Here is a 17,859-nt window from a genome sequence, read left to right as displayed (position 1 = left end):
AAGATTTATTGTATCTCTTAGTTTGTACATTTGCTATGATTGGTCGATTCAACAAGCCCTATTTCATTGAATGGCCCACTGAATTAAAAAGTTTATTTGAATTAAGACCTTCACCCTCTATTTGAACTCAGTGATAAAATAAATATCTTACTGTCTTTTCTCAGTCTGTACTGTAAGTTATGGAATATCACACTTTACAGTGTATTTAAAGCTATTTGAATGTATGTACATTATGGATACTCAGGAACCTTTTCCTAAATATTATATTGTCAAAAACAACCACATGCATACTGTAAATGATTTGAAGGCTTTTTAATTAGATTCCAAGTCTAACCTATTAAATAAATCCATTTTAATGACACAAAGCTCTGCAAAAATCTGACATTGTAACATTTTATTCACAAACCTTAGATATAAAAACCTGACTGGCCTGGAAAAAGTGATGATTTTACATACAGTCAGTGAATGAGTGCAATTGTGTGTAAATAAAATGGCCAAAATAAATTTTTTTCATTCTGCACTGATTTGGGTAATTTTTCAGAAAGTACTTTGTACTGGGAAAAGTGACTTGGAGAAAGTGCAGCTCTTTGTAAATAAAATGGCCAAAATTAAATGTTTGTTTTTCATTCTGCACTGATTTGGATAATTAATTGGACAGTACCATGAACTGGAAAAAGTGAACCTTTTTGCAAATAAAATGACCAAAATACATTTTTATCCAACACTGATTAGGGTAATTGTTTGGAAAGTACCATGTACTGGACACAATGCATGTCACACACTGCCATATATTTTCCTGCAGGTAAAGAAATGCTTGTGCCAAAGCACTAATTAAGAGGGCCTTCTTGCAAGCTATAACACACTCTTTGTATCTTGGAACAAGTACTTGATTCTCTCAAATGAAATGCCTCTAAAAGTCTTGCTTGCCGGTTTGAGTTCCTTAACAAGTCACACTTGATTTTAATTTTTTGTTTGAGGTTACTTTTAATGAGTAGAATGCTTAAACAATTGATGTAGCTGGAGTAGCTGAGTGCATTTCTGCGGTAAAAATCAACATATTTCACTGTTTGCCTCACAAAGTTTCTTTGAATGATACTGTAAGAAGTCACTCAGAGAGTGCAAGGGTGAAAAAATGCATGAAGCAAATATTGAAATTATGAATGAGAGTACAATTGTTTTAAGTGAACAAGTTTCATAATGGTCTTTATAAAAGCTCTCATTTCACAAGGAAATTGTTGATGAGACATCAGACCAAGCATTTGGTAGATTAATGACAACTCTTTTGTCAGGGGGAGCTGAGGTTCTCTTAACAGTTGGATTCCTATGTGGAATGGGTGACAATGGAGGAGAAACTTGTTCATGTCTGGGTTCAACCTTGTCTTGTCCCTTCACAGCCGCTGGAGGTTCCTGGAAGCGCACATGGGGAGAGGTTGGGCGTGGTTGTTGACCTGGGGCAATAATAAAAAAGAACACTGGAAATTATGCCATGGTCACAAATTAATAAAATAAAGTTTCTTGTTTCTTGTTTCTTAAAAGACATAAATTTCTTGGTAGGCTTAGTATGGACATGGAACAAACAGATATGATATCAAACACTGCAAAACAATAATAACTTGTGCTTGGTAAAAAATTCAAATCAGGGCCTTGGTGAGAGAGGTTGGCACAAACATCACAACATGTTCATATATTGCTTGCAGATTTCATGCCAACAAGGGAATTGTTTACAGGTAATTTTATTCATGTAGAATGATGGACCAGTTATGGCCAATGAGACAGTTTTTTCCGGCTTGTTTCTATTTAATGTACCTTCCAAATCTTGCACATTTCCATCATTTTGTTCACTATTTCTGGCTATCAAACCCTTCTGTCTGTTAGCCATGTTCTGAAGTCGTTCCCTTAGCTGATGGTTGGCAGGAAGTCCATCAAATGCAGTCCTAGTCACTGGTGCAAAAACTTTAGGTTTTGACATGCGTTCTGCTTTTGTGTTTGGTTGGCTAAGGCCTTGCTGAGGAGGCTGATGTGGATGGTGTAAAACACCCACAGTTTGAGTGGAAGTTACTGCCGGCCCAGTAGGTGCTGCCTGGGAAGATATTAGAGAGCCTTCCTGAGGTTGTTTGAAAGACCCTTGTGGACCACCTGGCAATAGTCTCACAGCATTGACAGTTGCTGTCTGACCAGAAGGTCCTTGAACATGTGAATTTCCCTGTCTTGAAAATGCTGGTGGAGCAGCATGTCCAGGTTTCATGGCATTGCTAAATACTGGATGCAGTCCTTGGCTTATTAGAGGATGACTTTGTGCTGAAAACCCTTGTGGGTCTCCAAGCCTTGGGTCCATGCCTTTGGCAATTTCAGGCTGCAGTCCTTGAATCACATGTGGATGACCTTGTGCTGGAAATGCTTGTGTGCCACCAGGCCTTGATTCCATGGCACTGTCAATAGTGGGCTGCCTTTGAGGATGTTGCCTTGGATTATGAGAAGGATTCATGGAGAATCCTGTGGGCACCACTCCAGAGGAGGTACTAGTATGGGCTGGCAGATTACTTGGAGCACAATTGGGCTCACCAGGGATGCCAGGTGAAACCATATAAGGCCTGGCCGCAGATCCTTCCCTCCTTGCAGCTTGAGTGAAGGTAACTTGACTTGGTGGGTACATGACAATGTTGGAGCTTAACTCGCTGTGGCTTGGAATCCCATCATTAACTTGATTTGACCCAGAATTTTGATATCTTGATGGAACAAGCCCAGTTTGAGACATTGAGGAAACCTTTGTGGTGGAACACTGCATTGAATTTGGATCTATTGGCGTAGCAAGAGGTATGAATGAAGGTCCATTTCTGGTGTTTGCTGACAATCCTTGGCCTTTGTCACTTCTAAAACCTTTTTGCTCCCCCTTCTCATGTGCTTGACTGACTGGAGCACCTGGTAAATAATCCAAACTATGATTTTCATCTTGCATTGAATTAAGGGCATCAAAACCACCTTTCTTTAAAGCCACAGGGTTCAAGCTGTACAAGGTATTGATACTGCTGGAGAGTGCTTGATATTCATAGCTTCTTAACACAGCAAACAATTCTCTCTACAAAGAAAAGGAATCAGAATTGCATTATTGTCTTATTTAAACTTTCATTTGACCAGCAAAATATTTACAGCAAATGATTAGCAAATATTTACATAATTATACATCTAGTGGCAGGAGCTTTTCTTAGATTCCTCTTACACCCCTAAGAGTGATTAGCATCTCATTTCTCCTTACAATATCACAGCTGACTAAAACATTAAGCTCATGAGAACAAAGGAAACGATCAACAGCTGAAGAAACTCTTGATTGTTAAACAAATTCTCCATGTCGGCACCTTAGGAAATGTACAGAGAACTATACTATACTATATACTGATATAAGGTATAAAGGGTGAAGTGACAAGGAGTTATGCTACCCCTCCTAGATAGGATGTAAGTCTGTTACAGGCCTTCCCCTCCCCCATTACATTTTCCCAGTCTGATGGTTTGTTGTTACCTATTTATACTTCTTGTATCAATTTCATCTTTTCTAAAATTCAACTTTTCTTTTTACCTTCAAGTACTGCAGTTGCTCATCTGTATTTTTCTTATATTCAAACAATTCATGTTGCAAAGCTAGGTTTTGTTCTTGAGTGTGGAGAATATCCTAAGAGAAAGTATCCATGCACATGTCAAGTACATTAACCCATAAGCAGTGTGAAATTTCATGGATCAATAGTTTTGTGCTGGGGTCAGAAACAAGTACAGTATTGCAGCATTACATTCTCTGAACTAGTACTTAATTTCAATGCATTAGTTGTCTGTTCATGCCAAGTTTTGGAGCTCAGACCACAACTACTTCTACTAATGACAATATGATCAAGTTCTGGATCCCCTAACCCAATAACAGTCTATTGATAACAACTTAGGGTTAATGTTGGGTTAGGGGAGGGGTGGGTGGGCAGTTGCCCAGATATTGATATTGATCCCAAGCTCCTATCCTTCACCAGCTTTAGGCCCCATTTGACAGGTTGCTATAGGACTGATTGACAAATTGGGAAATTTATTGCCAGCAATACTTCAAACTCACATTAGTCAGAGCATCAACCAAAGCCCTTTGTTCTTCAAATCCCTGTAGTACTTGCTCTCTCATGACCATTTCTGCCTTTCTTTGAACCTCACTCTTGACATCAACAATAAAAAAAATCGCAAAATAAATGAAAAATAGCCTCCATTTTAAGCAAAAGTATGTAAAGATATTTGTCTGTAGACTATATCCATTCCAATATGTAAACAGACGCGAGCAAATATTTGTTGGATTATAATGATTAAAACATATAACAGTAGTGGGTTAGGCTAGTGAACTCTTTATCTCCCAGAAGTGATTAACATGTAACTTCTCCAGGTATTGTATCCATACATTATTTAGCAAACAGGTAATGAGAATATTCAAACTTATCAGGTAGAAGTTGTTATCCTGGTCTAACACCAAATTCTCATAACCAATTTAAAAGGAAATGTGTAGCAGCAAGAGGGGAGAATTAACAATCAGATCTTGGGAGTTAAAGGGGTTAAAAGCAATATTGAATACCAACATGAGAGCAAACCAAACCAAGAGTTGACAGAAATTCTTTGACTAAGAAACCCTACATCAAGTTTTTTGTAGTTTTGAAGATGTAGCTAAAACAAGAAGAGCAGGGTGTACAAACAGTAGAGAGTGTGCTTATTAGGGAAAGCCGTTCTTTTCTGCCTAACTATGTATAACTATGGCAATAATAATGTACCTCTTTCAAGTACCCCATCAACTTGGTGACAGCAGTTATGAGCGATGCAGTGTAACCACTAAAACTGCCAGTGGATGATAGAGAAGGTAGCTTAGTTTGCAGTCGCCCTGTTTCATCTTCATATGCAGCTACTTCACCTTCCAGTTCTTCCACCATCTTTTGAAAGTAATCAAAGACAATTATTGGCAAATTGAGCTTCAAAATCTAGATGTAATTATAGTATAATTTTCTGAGTAAAAGTTTGAAAATATCTCTCTATAACAAGGGCTTATAAGTGGAAGCTTGGGTTTTCAGAGATACAGTACATTAATAATTATATACCAGTAATTATTATTATCCATATTTCAATTCATCTAAGGTATCATGAAATTAAAAAAAGTAACTTGCTCACCTTCTTTAAGTCATCCAGGCTTCGTATACCACTTGAAAATGAATTTGATGCTTGTTTGTGACTAGTTTTTGTCTTCACTTTGCCAGACCCCTGAGAACCAGTCCCTGCTCCTCTAACGAAAAGACATTTAATATACACATATTAAACCCTTGAATTAGCTCTTCCCCAAAATTTTTCTTTAGAAATAATTATGCTATATTGGTACATGTACCTTATTGATTGGTCTCCTACATGAGGTGGAATCAGGTCCCTTGAAGTGGGCTCTCCTATAGACACTTGACAATCATACAGTCAATTATCAAACAATGATTAATTGATGAAACAAATGTTTTCTACAAGAATTAATCATAGTCAAATAGTGAAGAATATTTAACTTTTTGAAGTTTATGTTAAACAGATTGCAACACAAGTTCTCTGACTGTTTAAACTTAACCTACAGTTTTAAAGAATTTGAAAACTGGAGAACATTGCTGGTCCACCCTGTCTCCCAATCTTAACCCTATGAACCAAACCATTAAATAAATATGCATATTCCCCATTCTGTTCTTCAGACATTTCCCATGGGGACAACAAGGAGAATTTACTTAACAATCATGAGCTTTAGTTCGCAATCATTTTTCTTAATCCTGTATACTTATAGCTTGATTCAGCTGTCATATTGTTAGGAAAAATAAGATGCTGGCTGCTGTTAGGGGCTAAAGAGAGAAATTACAGCCTTCATTTAATATGTGGTACCTGGTTTCACAAAATTAGGCCCTCCTGCAATCACAGTTCTTGATGAATCCTGACATAAAAAGGAAGGAGGCTGACTTCCAGAATCTTGTTCAGCAAGCACCCTACTGTGTGCAAACACTTGATCAGTGCCATGTCCATCTTGGAGTGGCACAGAATCCTCTTCACCAGGAGTAGTGACTTGCCCATTGGTACTACTAGATGTTGGTGGTTCCTGGTCCACCCCACTTCCTGTCGGTACTGTGGGTATTGAGTGTCCTGCTTGTCTGCTTTGCTCTTCAGCCATATATTGGCGGAATCTTTGAACATCGAGCATAGGTTGGAAGGTGATCCTTTCCTGGTCAGATGGTGGTGTCCTTGGGGATGACTCATAATCTGCAAAATATTGTACAATCTCATAATGAACCAAACCAAAACAACACTTTTGCTATCCATTTGTGAATCAGTTTAGAATTTCTCTGCCCCCACATCTCCCTCAAGCTCACAATACATGTACTAAATGAAATTACTTTTGTTTGTATAAAAGGCTAGGTTTGGTCCCTATTACTATCATCACTACCCTGTTATGGAAACAATAATTTATAATTAATAGCCAAACCTTGACCAAGCAGGCCCAATATTCTAGAACAATCTGAAATAAGCTAAAAAAAACCCTAGCCTGTGTATAGCTGCCTCCTTACCCCCAAAAAGAAAGCAGGAAATATTCATCCTGCACTCATACTGGTAAACTTAATTTTTCTCCCCACTTCTGAGTCGCAACCAGTGATAATTTTAAGGTACAAACTAAGTTTAACCTTCTTTGTCATGATCTGGGAGTTCATTTAGTGCTGGTGTCCTCATGATGGAGTCACTCAGTAGGGAAAGATGTGTTGGAGTTTCAGGCATTTCAGCCACAGGACCAACTGGAAGTCTAGGAAAAAAGATTAATATGCAGTGAGAATGATTTACGAAAAAGAGCTCAAAACCACATACATGCAACCACAAAATGTACCATGCAAACTTGAAATAATAATAGCCATGGCCCGAACATTTAGAAACAACAGGTATTTCTAGCAATACTATGGAATTCCAATTAGGCTAATTTACCATTGAAATAGAATTCCAAATAAAAAATATTGACCTACCTGTTTTCTTTGCCAATCAAAAGATTTCTTGGGGCAGCAGTAATGTTAGGAAATCCCATATACTTCTGTTATGAAAATATATAAAAAAATCAGGAAAGAATACTTGACTACAATTTAAAGTAAATTACAAGTAAAACCTCATAGTCATAACAATTATCATTAGTTTTAATTGCTTTCATTAATTATAATTATAATGATTATTAGTATATACCACACAAGTGTGTAATGCTTTTCCTGTCCACTGATTGGCTGGTTTGGAAGTGAAAAGCAAGTACTGTTCATCTCCAGAACCAGATGAGACTAAATCTCATGTCAAGAGTTAAATTTTCAACCATTTTTTGAGTATATTGAAAGAAATAAACTTATCTTTTGGTATCTGTGTGGTTTATACTAAAACAGTTATGAACCTTAATGTCAGTGTAAGTGAATTTATTAATTTTATCTCATCACTTCATGGCTCAGTAGCTATCCACCACTATTCACCTCCACTTGGGTGAATAATTGTTAATTATCACTATTACTATTATTATTAGTATGATTATTATTATTATTATTATTATTATTATTATTATTATTATTATTATTATTACTATTCTCTTTCTTGTTTTCATCATCATAATCATTACTCTCATCATCTAACTTACCTTTGGATCATCACCAAACAAATCTTTTACAACTGACATCGTCTTGTCTGATTCTGATAACACATCATGGAACTACCAGAAAAAATACAGTTTGAATTGTTTGCAATTTTATTTCAAGTAGTCAGACATTCACAATTTTATTCCCACCTTCAATTTTTGTTCCAATCCTAGTTTTTTTTTTTTTTCATCTCAGGTGTTAATTTATCCTGAAAATTTACAATTTTGCAGTTTCCTTCTGTCCAGAGGCAATAATTCACAATGCTGAAAATGACTTAAAATAATACTGCAACAAGTAGCTAGTTTTTATCAACTTTTTTCATTACAAGTTGTCCTCTTCTTCATATACCTTATCTTGACCATACAGGACCTCCTGAACAATGGCCAGCTTGCGTCTTTCCACTGTGTCTGGAGTTTGAGTGGTTGAGTCTAAAACATGCATCAAAGTTATTATCATTGAAGTAATAATTATAGAATTGAAGCATCAAGAGAAAAAAAAATATATATGATATCATAATGTTTTTCCTCATTTAAGGGCCTTTCCGCACTAGCAGACAAAACTAGAATTCTCTCAATGTGTTCACAAAAATAATCTTCCCAGACAAAAAAAAAATTTTTTTGGCCTATCATGACTGTGTCTGAGAGACAAAGCTTACAAACTTTGCTGGGCTAAAATCACCAGGGAATAATAATGATAAAAATAATAAAATAACATCAGGATAATTTCAAATGAGCACTGCACCAGATATAATTTTCGTGCTTTTTCAGCGCTCTGCTTTTAGAATCTCTCTCAAAAGTATACAACATTTGATTTAACTACATACCTAGGCTTTGGTCTTTGGATTTACCATGTAAATGTACACTGCCTGCATTCTTAGATAGATGAATTTCATGTCTCCTTATCTTGAAAAGGATGATAATGCATATAATAGTGATGATAATAATAACAATAGTAAATTAGTAATAATAATAGTAACAATAATAATTACAATGACAAAAATCCTAATAAATAATGGTAATTGAGCTAACTGGGGTGAAATTTGGCCTGATTTTAAAATTGAACAAGCACGCAGGGGGATTTTGAGGTGAAGTATGATTTCAGACCAAAATTGCACAACACAAAGCTCAATTACCACTGTAATACATCTATTTTGTAATCGCAAAATTCTCTTGCTTATCATGTTTTAGTAAAGGTGTCTCATTAGCTGAGAAAACAATATGATTTAGAGCATAAAATAGTGAGATGTGTGAGTAAATTGCAAGTGATTTCAAAATGGATGCAATAATAATTATAAAAATGATTAGAGTACTGATAATACAAGTAGCTATGATGATAATAATTAAGTGATCAAAGTAGCTATGTTAATAATAAAAAAAAAACTATGGGAGTATGGTGAGTGTATCTTAGTTGCTATACACTTCTGCCAGTTCACATGTAAACAACATAGTCATCACTTAGTCTCTTTCCACCCTTCTATTGAAAAAGTTCATGGTAAGATAAGAGACGATTTATTTCGCTATTTTAAGCAGACTGATTTAAACAACATAAAGAAATCCTTCGCCACGTAGTTAATACATGTTAACACTACTTTCTTAAATTGGGAAATCTCCTGGTTCCTTGAGTTACAATACCAAATTTCTGTAATCAAGTTGTTTTTTGAAAGGTAAGCACGAGTTTTATTGATCACCTGCTCCTCTTTAGTCGCCTTGTGTACGGTGAGATCTTGTACTGTGCTCTACGATGATAGAAGATGAACGATCAAAGTAAAATTTTTTTCAGTTAATTGTACTGCCAGTGAGTTCTGTCAACATTGATCAGTAAATCGATCGATCGTAACGTAAAAAGAGTGACCCAAACAGATTAATTTTTAAATACTTACGTCCCACTCTGGCTTCTTTTTCTTTCTTCTGGTCGGTTTGGTTTGCTTTGAAGCTACATATCGAACAGGGCGCCGAGGCGGCCGAATGTTGTTATCGGCAACAAGAAACCCTCGAGACGCCATCTTTGATATTTTTATTTCCCGCCTTCAAGTCTCTAGAGCCCAGTTTCCGCTGGCTCGTCCAGAAAACGAAGCCCAGGCCCCAAAGAGACCATTGTGCGACCTCCCTCATTCATTTGTTAGCTTTTGTTGCTGCTTTTTCTTTCGTTGATATGGGAAAGAACCAAGAGAGTTTTAAATCAGGGTACTTCGGACTTAATGTGAGCTTCAACAGGCAAACGCAAAAAGGAAGCTTAAAAAGCAGTAATTTAAAACAGAAAGTGAGGTTTGAAAATCGCTGCGATGATTGGTCTACTTTTCGCGCGAATTGAGTGGTTTTCCATTTGATCTCCTAGTACCAAGCCCAAGTTATTTACAACTGTAAATCCGAACAGAGAAGGAGTCAGGAAAAGCCAGTAAGAACTCAAAATAACCACAGGACACAGACTGTGTACAGCACGGAAGAGGGAAGTTAAACGAGTTAAATAGCGTTTAATTAACTGTCCAAGGAAACTCACGGGATGCAAAAGAACAAACACACTTCAGAGTTTTGGGTTTAGAATGCGACCGTTCATTCCCATATACATCATCCCACTTGGGCTAATGTGCGACATCAAAATATTTCCAAGTTTACAAGGGTTCAATGAGCAAGTCTGGACTAACTGTGGTAAGGTTCACTTTCCAAGGCGCACAATATGTTTTACAGCATTCTACCAAGAAATAATATCGGAAAAAACATGAAATTTCAAAGTTTTATTATTCAGCTCGATGCACAGACTGGAATAGCTGTGTAAATGAGTACCTAAAACTGCCTACCATTAAGTATTTACAAACAAGGCAGAACTTGACAGATCTTACACCACAATGACACCCCGACAACCAGAGTACCACGTAATTTTATCCACATTTGTAACTTTTTCACCAACGAAAACTCATTTTATTCTTTGGTTTCGATAACTGAAAGACAAAGACAAAGAAAATGTATTCATTTAACGCTGATTATATTACACTTATGCCTCAGGAAAAATATATGAGAGGAAAATAGAAAGAAAAGGACGAAAAGAGAACTGTTCCAAAAAAAAAACTCGTCTCGAAATTGCGATGGGACAGTGTCGAAGATCTCTTTTAATGAGCTTAAAAGCTTTTTCCACGATTTTTCATAATTTTCCTCTAAAAATATCTGTTCATAGCAACTACCTCCTGTTGAAAATCTTAAAATGAACACGAACCGATATGAATGAATATTCAAATAAATAAATTCGACTTGAGGGGTAGCACAGGGGTGGGAAAGGGAGGTCGAATGTATTTCTTAGGGGGGTCGTGTGGCTGGGTTTTGTTGCGTATGATTTCCTTCGTTGCCACAAAGGCATAAACTATAAAGAGATAGCGAAAATATTTTTCTTTTTATGTTTTTAATTTTTTTACCTCCTGGTATGTTGACTTTGTTGGACACCAAGACATCAGCCTGGATTGCTGTCATATTCACATACATGGTATCTGAATGAGACTGATGAAGAAAAGAAAAAAAAAAGAAGAAGGAGAAAAAGGAAAAAGTTAAACCAGTGAGCTCCACACAATTCATTTAATGCATACACCTCGCTACCACAAAGCCAGTTAAGCTTCTCGCAGATGACCACTACTGGTAGAATGAACATCCAAAATAAGTTCATTTAGATTCAGTTTATTTTTTTCCGCCCTGATTAATCAGAAGATAAACATGTACATGACCTCCTTGACAGAAATTATTTGTCACTTTAATTAGCGGTGAGCGGACCAGCTCGACTCTTGCAAAATTGTAGCAAAAAAAAAATTGTGACACACGAAGCGAAGCCGAGTATCCATGACGTTCTTAGCACATTTGCCGTCTTTTATGATCGATAACTACACAGACCCACGGCAACAAGGAATGTACTTGTTATAAAAGATTGAAAGAGCAAAATGTTGTTAACGCTTTAACTCCCCTGAGTGACCAACACAGAATTTCTCCTCACTATATCTATACAATATCATGTAAACAAGTGATGAGAATAAAGAAAAACAAATTATGGGATTACTAATTGACCCGATACCAAATTCTCCAAACTAACCTAATAAGAATTGTTTGGCAGATAGTAAGGAGAATTACTAATAAGATCTTGGGTCTGTCCTCGAATCGATCATAGGAACCAATCAAAATGTTTGTACATTTCAGCTCGTCATAAAATGCATTATGGTTTCCATAGCTCTCATCATAACGTAAACGCGCCCTTTTAAAGTGTCTGAGTAGAAACCTTTCATCAAATTCGACCAATCAATTTGAATTCTTACCATGAATTCTTCATAAAACGTGTCACCAAGTGCCTCGCGAACACGGTCGTTCACAAGAGGATAAGATCGGACAAAAAACTGCGGAGAGTAAAAAAAAAAAGGCCATTTTATCATGATTAATAACAGTAACAAAAATATGACTGTTTGAGCCAAATTTAAGCTTTCTCGTGATTTCAGAATAGATACTAGCCGGTTTTAAAGCTTTTAACTCGGCTCGAGGTTAAAATAAATATTACTACTATTCTATTAATGAAAGTGGCTCAAAACGGTTTCGTTGATTTTAGACTTTGATGGATTAATATTACGAGAGCCAACTTAAATTTAACAAAAGTTGAGGTGGCTCTGAACTATATGTACAGACGACTGGTGACGGCAAAATTGTCGGAGTGACGGAAACTAAACGATTGCCTTATATGGTAATTCTCGCCTCCACTACACTAATGCTTCTACTATACCTCAAGAGCGATCCCAGCTTGTCGTTGACTGTCGGCATGCAGAGTGTTTCCCATGGCAAAAAGAAGTCCGTGAACAGTTCGCAGCTGCAAGAAAATTCAAAGATGACAAGTTTCCTAACAGATGAGACAAATAAAATACCAACAAAACGCGCAAGGAAACTAATTTTTTTTTCATATATCTGTTGCACTTACTTGGACAAGACTTTCCGCTGTTTTGGGCGATTCTTTAGCGAGGATTCTAGACATGAAGCAAAAAAACTTTGCGTGATTAACCTTACAGTTGGAGGATGCATACCAGCTCAAATATGCACATTTAATATGAAGATTTACAAGGGCCACATTGTTAAATAATAGCTATCACGGTGCAGTCACGGCCTTTGCCAATACTGCGCGAGTCGCGTAGCTGTGTTGGGCTTAAGTGAGCATGCTAGTTTCACGCAGTGCGTAAAATACTCATGTCACACTTTTTAACGCTTAAGTCACATCATTGTCAGGTTAAATGTCTCTGTCATTCAAGTTAAGAGGTCGAAATGCACCAACACACTGCAGCTCTAAAAATGGCTCTTTAGTGTCACTGGTAGTCATACAAATGTCATATAAGGTAAAAAGTCAGTATGCTCTATTTTAGCCCAGTAGTTATCTTATTTCACAGCTTTATGCATTCTTTCTTGTAATCACAAATCATTATGCAGACCAATTAACAACATAGTAGTACAGAATTTCTTAGGAAAACATGACATGGCATGACATGAAATCATGAAATAAAGCAAAAAAAAACAAAAAAAACTATCCTCTAAAATAGTCTTACCCAATCATCTTAGCAGCTGCTGCTTGCTGGACAAACACAGGGAGAGGGGCCTGGAGCTGAGGTGCATCAGGATCTGTGGGCAACAAACATCACTGTCACATGATCATGTGTCTACATATACAGTCAATTACAAACACTATAAATATTTAGACTGTGTGACGGAAAACATTTCTCATACAAATTGTGAGCTACTATGGGTAAGATAGTGATATAATTTCTTACAAACCTGATAATGTAGCTTCAGAGCTGTCCTTAATTTCTTCTTTGGTTGGTTTCAGCAGTCCAACCAGGCCATTGAGCAGAGAGTGCTGCACGTCATACTCCATGAGCTCTTTAATCAGCTCGCAGGCTTCATACTGAACCTCCAGGTGAAGAGATCTCAGCAGCATCAATACTGGTTCCACTATGGTGGGGTTGGCTGCTCCCACAATTGGCTGAGACAAAAAAAAATTTATCTAAAAATCAAAAAGTGATCACAGGGTCACAACATGTCTACAGGAGTGTAACTGCTTGCCAAGCAAACAGAGTGAAGTTGCTTTGTAAGGGTGCATGTTTGATGATACAAACCTGCACTATTCTAAGAGTCTGTGCGGCCATCTGTTGAGCCTTTGGAGACACACACTTCAGCAGGGCAATCAGTGCCTTGTAGACTTGTCCTTCATATTTTGGATTTCCCTAAAAAAATGATATTACCATTATTGTCATTAACAATCATCCAAATGGTCATCATTATGGTCATCACCATGCAATGGTGTTGTTGTCATTAGCCATTATCATTGCCATCATTATTAATTATCATCATTATCCTTGTCTGCACTTATCATGTTCTTTAAAATCATTGTCTTGATAATAAACATTCTAATAATCAACACACCCTTGTAGAAAATTGTTTATACACTTGGAAGTATGGTGATGCTACCAAAAAGTAGACAGCCAGCATTGACCATCAAGTTTTATCTTGTACACAATATTATCTACCCTTAGCTCAGTCTTGAATTTTTTTTTTTTGAAGGCTAGCCAGTACAAAACCCTGCTAAGTAAATGTAGCAAGCAAAGTTTGCCAGCTTTCCACCATTATTGGAAATCCCAGGTAAGAAACAAATTTCTTCCCAAAATAAGCCACTTGTTAGTTAAATTTCACCTTGTTTAGGATCTGACCTGAAATCAAAGTACATGTAAGCAATCATGTTCAAAAATAGGGGGCAAATATTTATTTATCGACAGTGCATGTGCACTGATGTGAACTTACATTGGAAAGTTGCTGCAATAAGTTTCGGGCACAATCCTGAGTCTCTTCGGAGTTTGATTTTGCAAGACATTCTGCAACAGCCCTGATTCCAAAGCTTTCACAAATAAGCTCTTTGTATCTTCTACCTGAGTTTGCCACACACATCAGCAGCTTTAGTGCTTGTGCTTTATCTTCCTGACCAAATCAAAGCAAAAGGTAAGCTTAAGAGTAAAGCCAACATGCATGTACACATTGTGCTCACAGGGCTGGTAGAGCTTATTCCAGCTCATAAACATGGCACAAAGCAAACAAAAGTGTAACCACTCCTCTTACAAAGGATGGTAAAGTGGATTACCGAGCCAGAATGCACCAAGCTGGGTCCTTCAATCTAGAGTTCCACATTCCAAAAATTGGGCAACCATGTCTCTCAAACTATGTAAGCTACCTGTCTACAGATAATAAAATATACTAACCTCTTTTGCCTGCTTGAGACCAAGAATTTCAAGAACAGTCAGCACACCACCAACTTCCAAGAATTCTGCCAAAAATTTATGCCTGGGAGAGGAAAACAAAAGGGCCTTCTGATAGTAGTTCTCCAATCAGTAAAAAAAGGGATAAACACATGAATTTTTCAGTAACTAACAAATACTGACACTTGTGGAATAAAACTTTTGAAAACAGCCGAATACTATTTTCACTTTTTTGGTGCTAAGTACAAACAGTACTACATTCCCATTTGGGGTTTAGCAAGCTTTTCGACTTCTTGTGGGCCTGTTCCCTGAGAAAGTTCAATTTTTGTTTCAACTTTTGCAAGAATCATATTGAAATTAGTCAAGCCAGTGAAAAAGAAAAAAAAAGGCCCAGGCTTACTGGCTGGCTATGCCCCTGCAGGCATTTAATCCTTTAAACCCTAAGAGTGACCAGCATCTTATTTCTCCTTACAGCAATTCTGTTGAATTATTCACTAAGATCATGAGAATAAAGGAAATGATCACCAACCTAAGAAGCTTTGATCTTCAAATGAATTCTCTTTGTCAATAACAAAAGTAACATATGGAGAAGATTAAGGAGAATATGGATACTGATGTTCGGGTGTCAAGGGTTAACAATGATTTGTTACACCAATGGAAGTAATTCCTCGCAAGGAATGCAAGGAAAGGACAATCAAGGATTAAATCCAACCACATACATTAACTCTGTGGAATGACTCACCCACTTGAAGAACCAACAAAGATGGTGATTGCTTGAAGCTGCAATTGAACGCATGTTCCAAGCATATATCTTCATTGTGCAAGAATACAAGTCAAGGAGCCCGAGTGAGAAAACAATTATATTAAATATTATTAATTATTATTATTAATAATTTAAGTTATGCACAGATTCCAGAAAAATTACCAGCTCAAGCTATAGACTTGACATCTGCTAATCAGAGAGTTCTGGTCACTTTTAAGCAGGATGTAACCAATCAACATCTCAGAATTGGGCAGTAAATCACCAGGAAAAAAAAAAAAAAAAAAAGCAGATAAACCGTGATAAATAAGATCCATCCCTAGAATTGCAACGATTTTTTAAAAACTAACTCATCCAAAGAGCCTACCTCAGCTAGGATGAAGAGCTCTTTCTTCGTGGTCGATTCACAATGGAACAAGAGCTTAAGAGGAAAATTAATGAATAAATGCATTTGGTTTATTCGGAAAGCTTATGGTCAAAACCTCGGTATTTGAACTTGTGAGTGCGTAAGGGACTGGGAGCTGAGGATCAGGTGAAAAGAAAGTTCTCTTGTCAGCTTCTTTTTCGATTAAATTCCAGGTGAGAAGAGGGTTCCAAGCATTAACAGCTTAAAAGGATACGTCAGTCGTAACCAGGCAGTTAATCTGGTGAGAAACAAGCTGGCTGCATGAGCAAACTCAAGTTCTAGTTCTGGACCAGTTTTTCCCTGGTTTGCTACGACAAAATCATGAAGAATCTTTGATCGAACACTCTTCGATCCGTGATCCCACTGTTGCAGTAGTTTTGTCACGGACGCCTGATCAGTTTTCATGCTGAAAATTAAAAATATGGCCGCTCTTTATTCATAATTATTACTTACGTATAGGTGAAATTTTTACATCAATCAAAAATTGGATTAATATGAGGAAGGTGGGAGGAAACAATAAACTCCTTTGATCTCCTACCTCTTTTAAAATCAGTAAGAAGACAGAGTAGAAAGTTCGGAAACTGTTCGAGCTAAACGATCCGCCATATTTGTTGACGATAGTAACCACAAGCTAAACCGATGACCATAATAACTTGCGGCTCAACATGTTCTCCCAGTGGTAGGGGGTAGTGGTGGAGAGACACGGGAGTCGAGGTACTCGTTTGAAAATTCTGTCGTTTCTCGAGCTTCCTCACCCTAGAGACGTTTTTCTATGAGTTAAAACAATGGAAAAGACAAATACTGATCATGATTTGATTTGCATTACCCTTAACTTGTTAAAATTTGACTGTTGATGGGCTAGGGGAGGGGTAGGTGAGCAGTTGCTGAGATACTGGTATTAATGAATGATTTGGCTGTAATCGGATCCTTGCGTTTGCGCAAAGAGTTCTGGGATCGCCACGGGGCAAACATTGTAACTTGCTAAAAAGGAACGTATGACGTGAGGTTGTGGCTTTTTCGCAGCAGTTTATTCATACATGGATAAAGGTATGTTAATACGAGGGTAGTGTAAGTTTTTGTTGGAATTACCACGAAATATGTTATAAAAAAGACCGAAAAATTTCTCTCCTTGCGTAAGGTCTATTGTGAAATCGTCTTCGCGCAATGGTTACAAAACTAGCAAGGAATCGCTAGGAAATAACTCGTTTAAGTCTTTTCAGTTGTATTTATATATGAACTGCCTGTTTTTATGCTTGTTAATGTATTTAATGAACAAATTACGACGTTTGAAAATATACCTCTATTAAGGAGAGAAGTCGTTGTCCACAGAGATGGAAAATATTTTTACCGAGCTGTTGCTCTCTGAAAGGATGAAATGAGCGATGAAAAACATGAGGAAATCCCTCGCTTAAGTGATAGTTTGTTTGAGAAAAATCCAAAGGTCTTTGAGCTGCAACTTTTCTTCTTGAACTCCTTGAAGGATCTTGTCAAGAAAAGCAAGATCACGGGAACTCCGGCAGAAACTGTGGACATATCACCGGTTGTGCATCACTCCTAAAGGAACCGATTTATATCACTCATCGTCACAGAAGAAAGGGTTCAGCTTTGAGCCAATTATCAACACTGATTCGTTCGCATTCATCACAACAAAGAAGCAGTGTAGGTGATTCATCACTTTAATGTACCGCAATAGTATTTAATTCTCAAGCAACTATTCTAGCGCTCTTTTGTATTACCAAGCCACGAAAAACGCTGGAAGTACTGAGACTTAACACAA

The 17,859-nt window shown here is 37.1% G+C and overlaps 2 protein-coding genes across 2 annotated transcripts; both read right to left on the bottom strand.

Annotated features, from left to right (window-relative positions):
- Window positions 1–11: 11 nt before the first annotated feature.
- LOC131783265 (uncharacterized) lies at window positions 12–9,688 on the bottom strand. The gene is made up of 15 exons (XM_059099992.2): window positions 9,550–9,688; window positions 9,358–9,405; window positions 8,494–8,572; window positions 8,019–8,098; window positions 7,673–7,744; window positions 7,029–7,093; window positions 6,699–6,814; window positions 5,908–6,279; window positions 5,384–5,447; window positions 5,173–5,284; window positions 4,782–4,937; window positions 4,088–4,180; window positions 3,572–3,664; window positions 1,807–3,076; window positions 12–1,448 (listed from the first exon to the last, which is right to left on the bottom strand). Exons 1-15 carry the CDS (start codon window positions 9,670–9,672, stop codon window positions 1,222–1,224), a joined length of 2,970 nt encoding a protein of 989 aa, XP_058955975.2. The 5' UTR covers window positions 9,673–9,688; the 3' UTR covers window positions 12–1,221.
- Window positions 9,689–10,386: 698 nt separating this feature from the next.
- LOC131783259 (armadillo-like helical domain containing protein 1) lies at window positions 10,387–16,707 on the bottom strand. The gene is made up of 13 exons (XM_059099983.2): window positions 16,621–16,707; window positions 16,297–16,488; window positions 15,659–15,727; window positions 14,920–15,001; window positions 14,468–14,641; window positions 13,786–13,893; window positions 13,445–13,652; window positions 13,219–13,291; window positions 12,603–12,648; window positions 12,411–12,494; window positions 11,956–12,033; window positions 11,074–11,155; window positions 10,387–10,605 (listed from the first exon to the last, which is right to left on the bottom strand). Exons 2-13 carry the CDS (start codon window positions 16,485–16,487, stop codon window positions 10,586–10,588), a joined length of 1,215 nt encoding a protein of 404 aa, XP_058955966.1. The 5' UTR covers window position 16,488; window positions 16,621–16,707; the 3' UTR covers window positions 10,387–10,585.
- Window positions 16,708–17,859: the final 1,152 nt, after the last annotated feature.

This window comes from Pocillopora verrucosa, chromosome 12 (assembly GCF_036669915.1).
Source record: "Pocillopora verrucosa isolate sample1 chromosome 12, ASM3666991v2, whole genome shotgun sequence".
NCBI classification, from domain to species: domain Eukaryota; kingdom Metazoa; phylum Cnidaria; class Anthozoa; order Scleractinia; family Pocilloporidae; genus Pocillopora; species Pocillopora verrucosa.
Note: the sequence above shows the minus strand (reverse complement) of the source record. Positions and strands in the feature narration are given on the sequence as shown.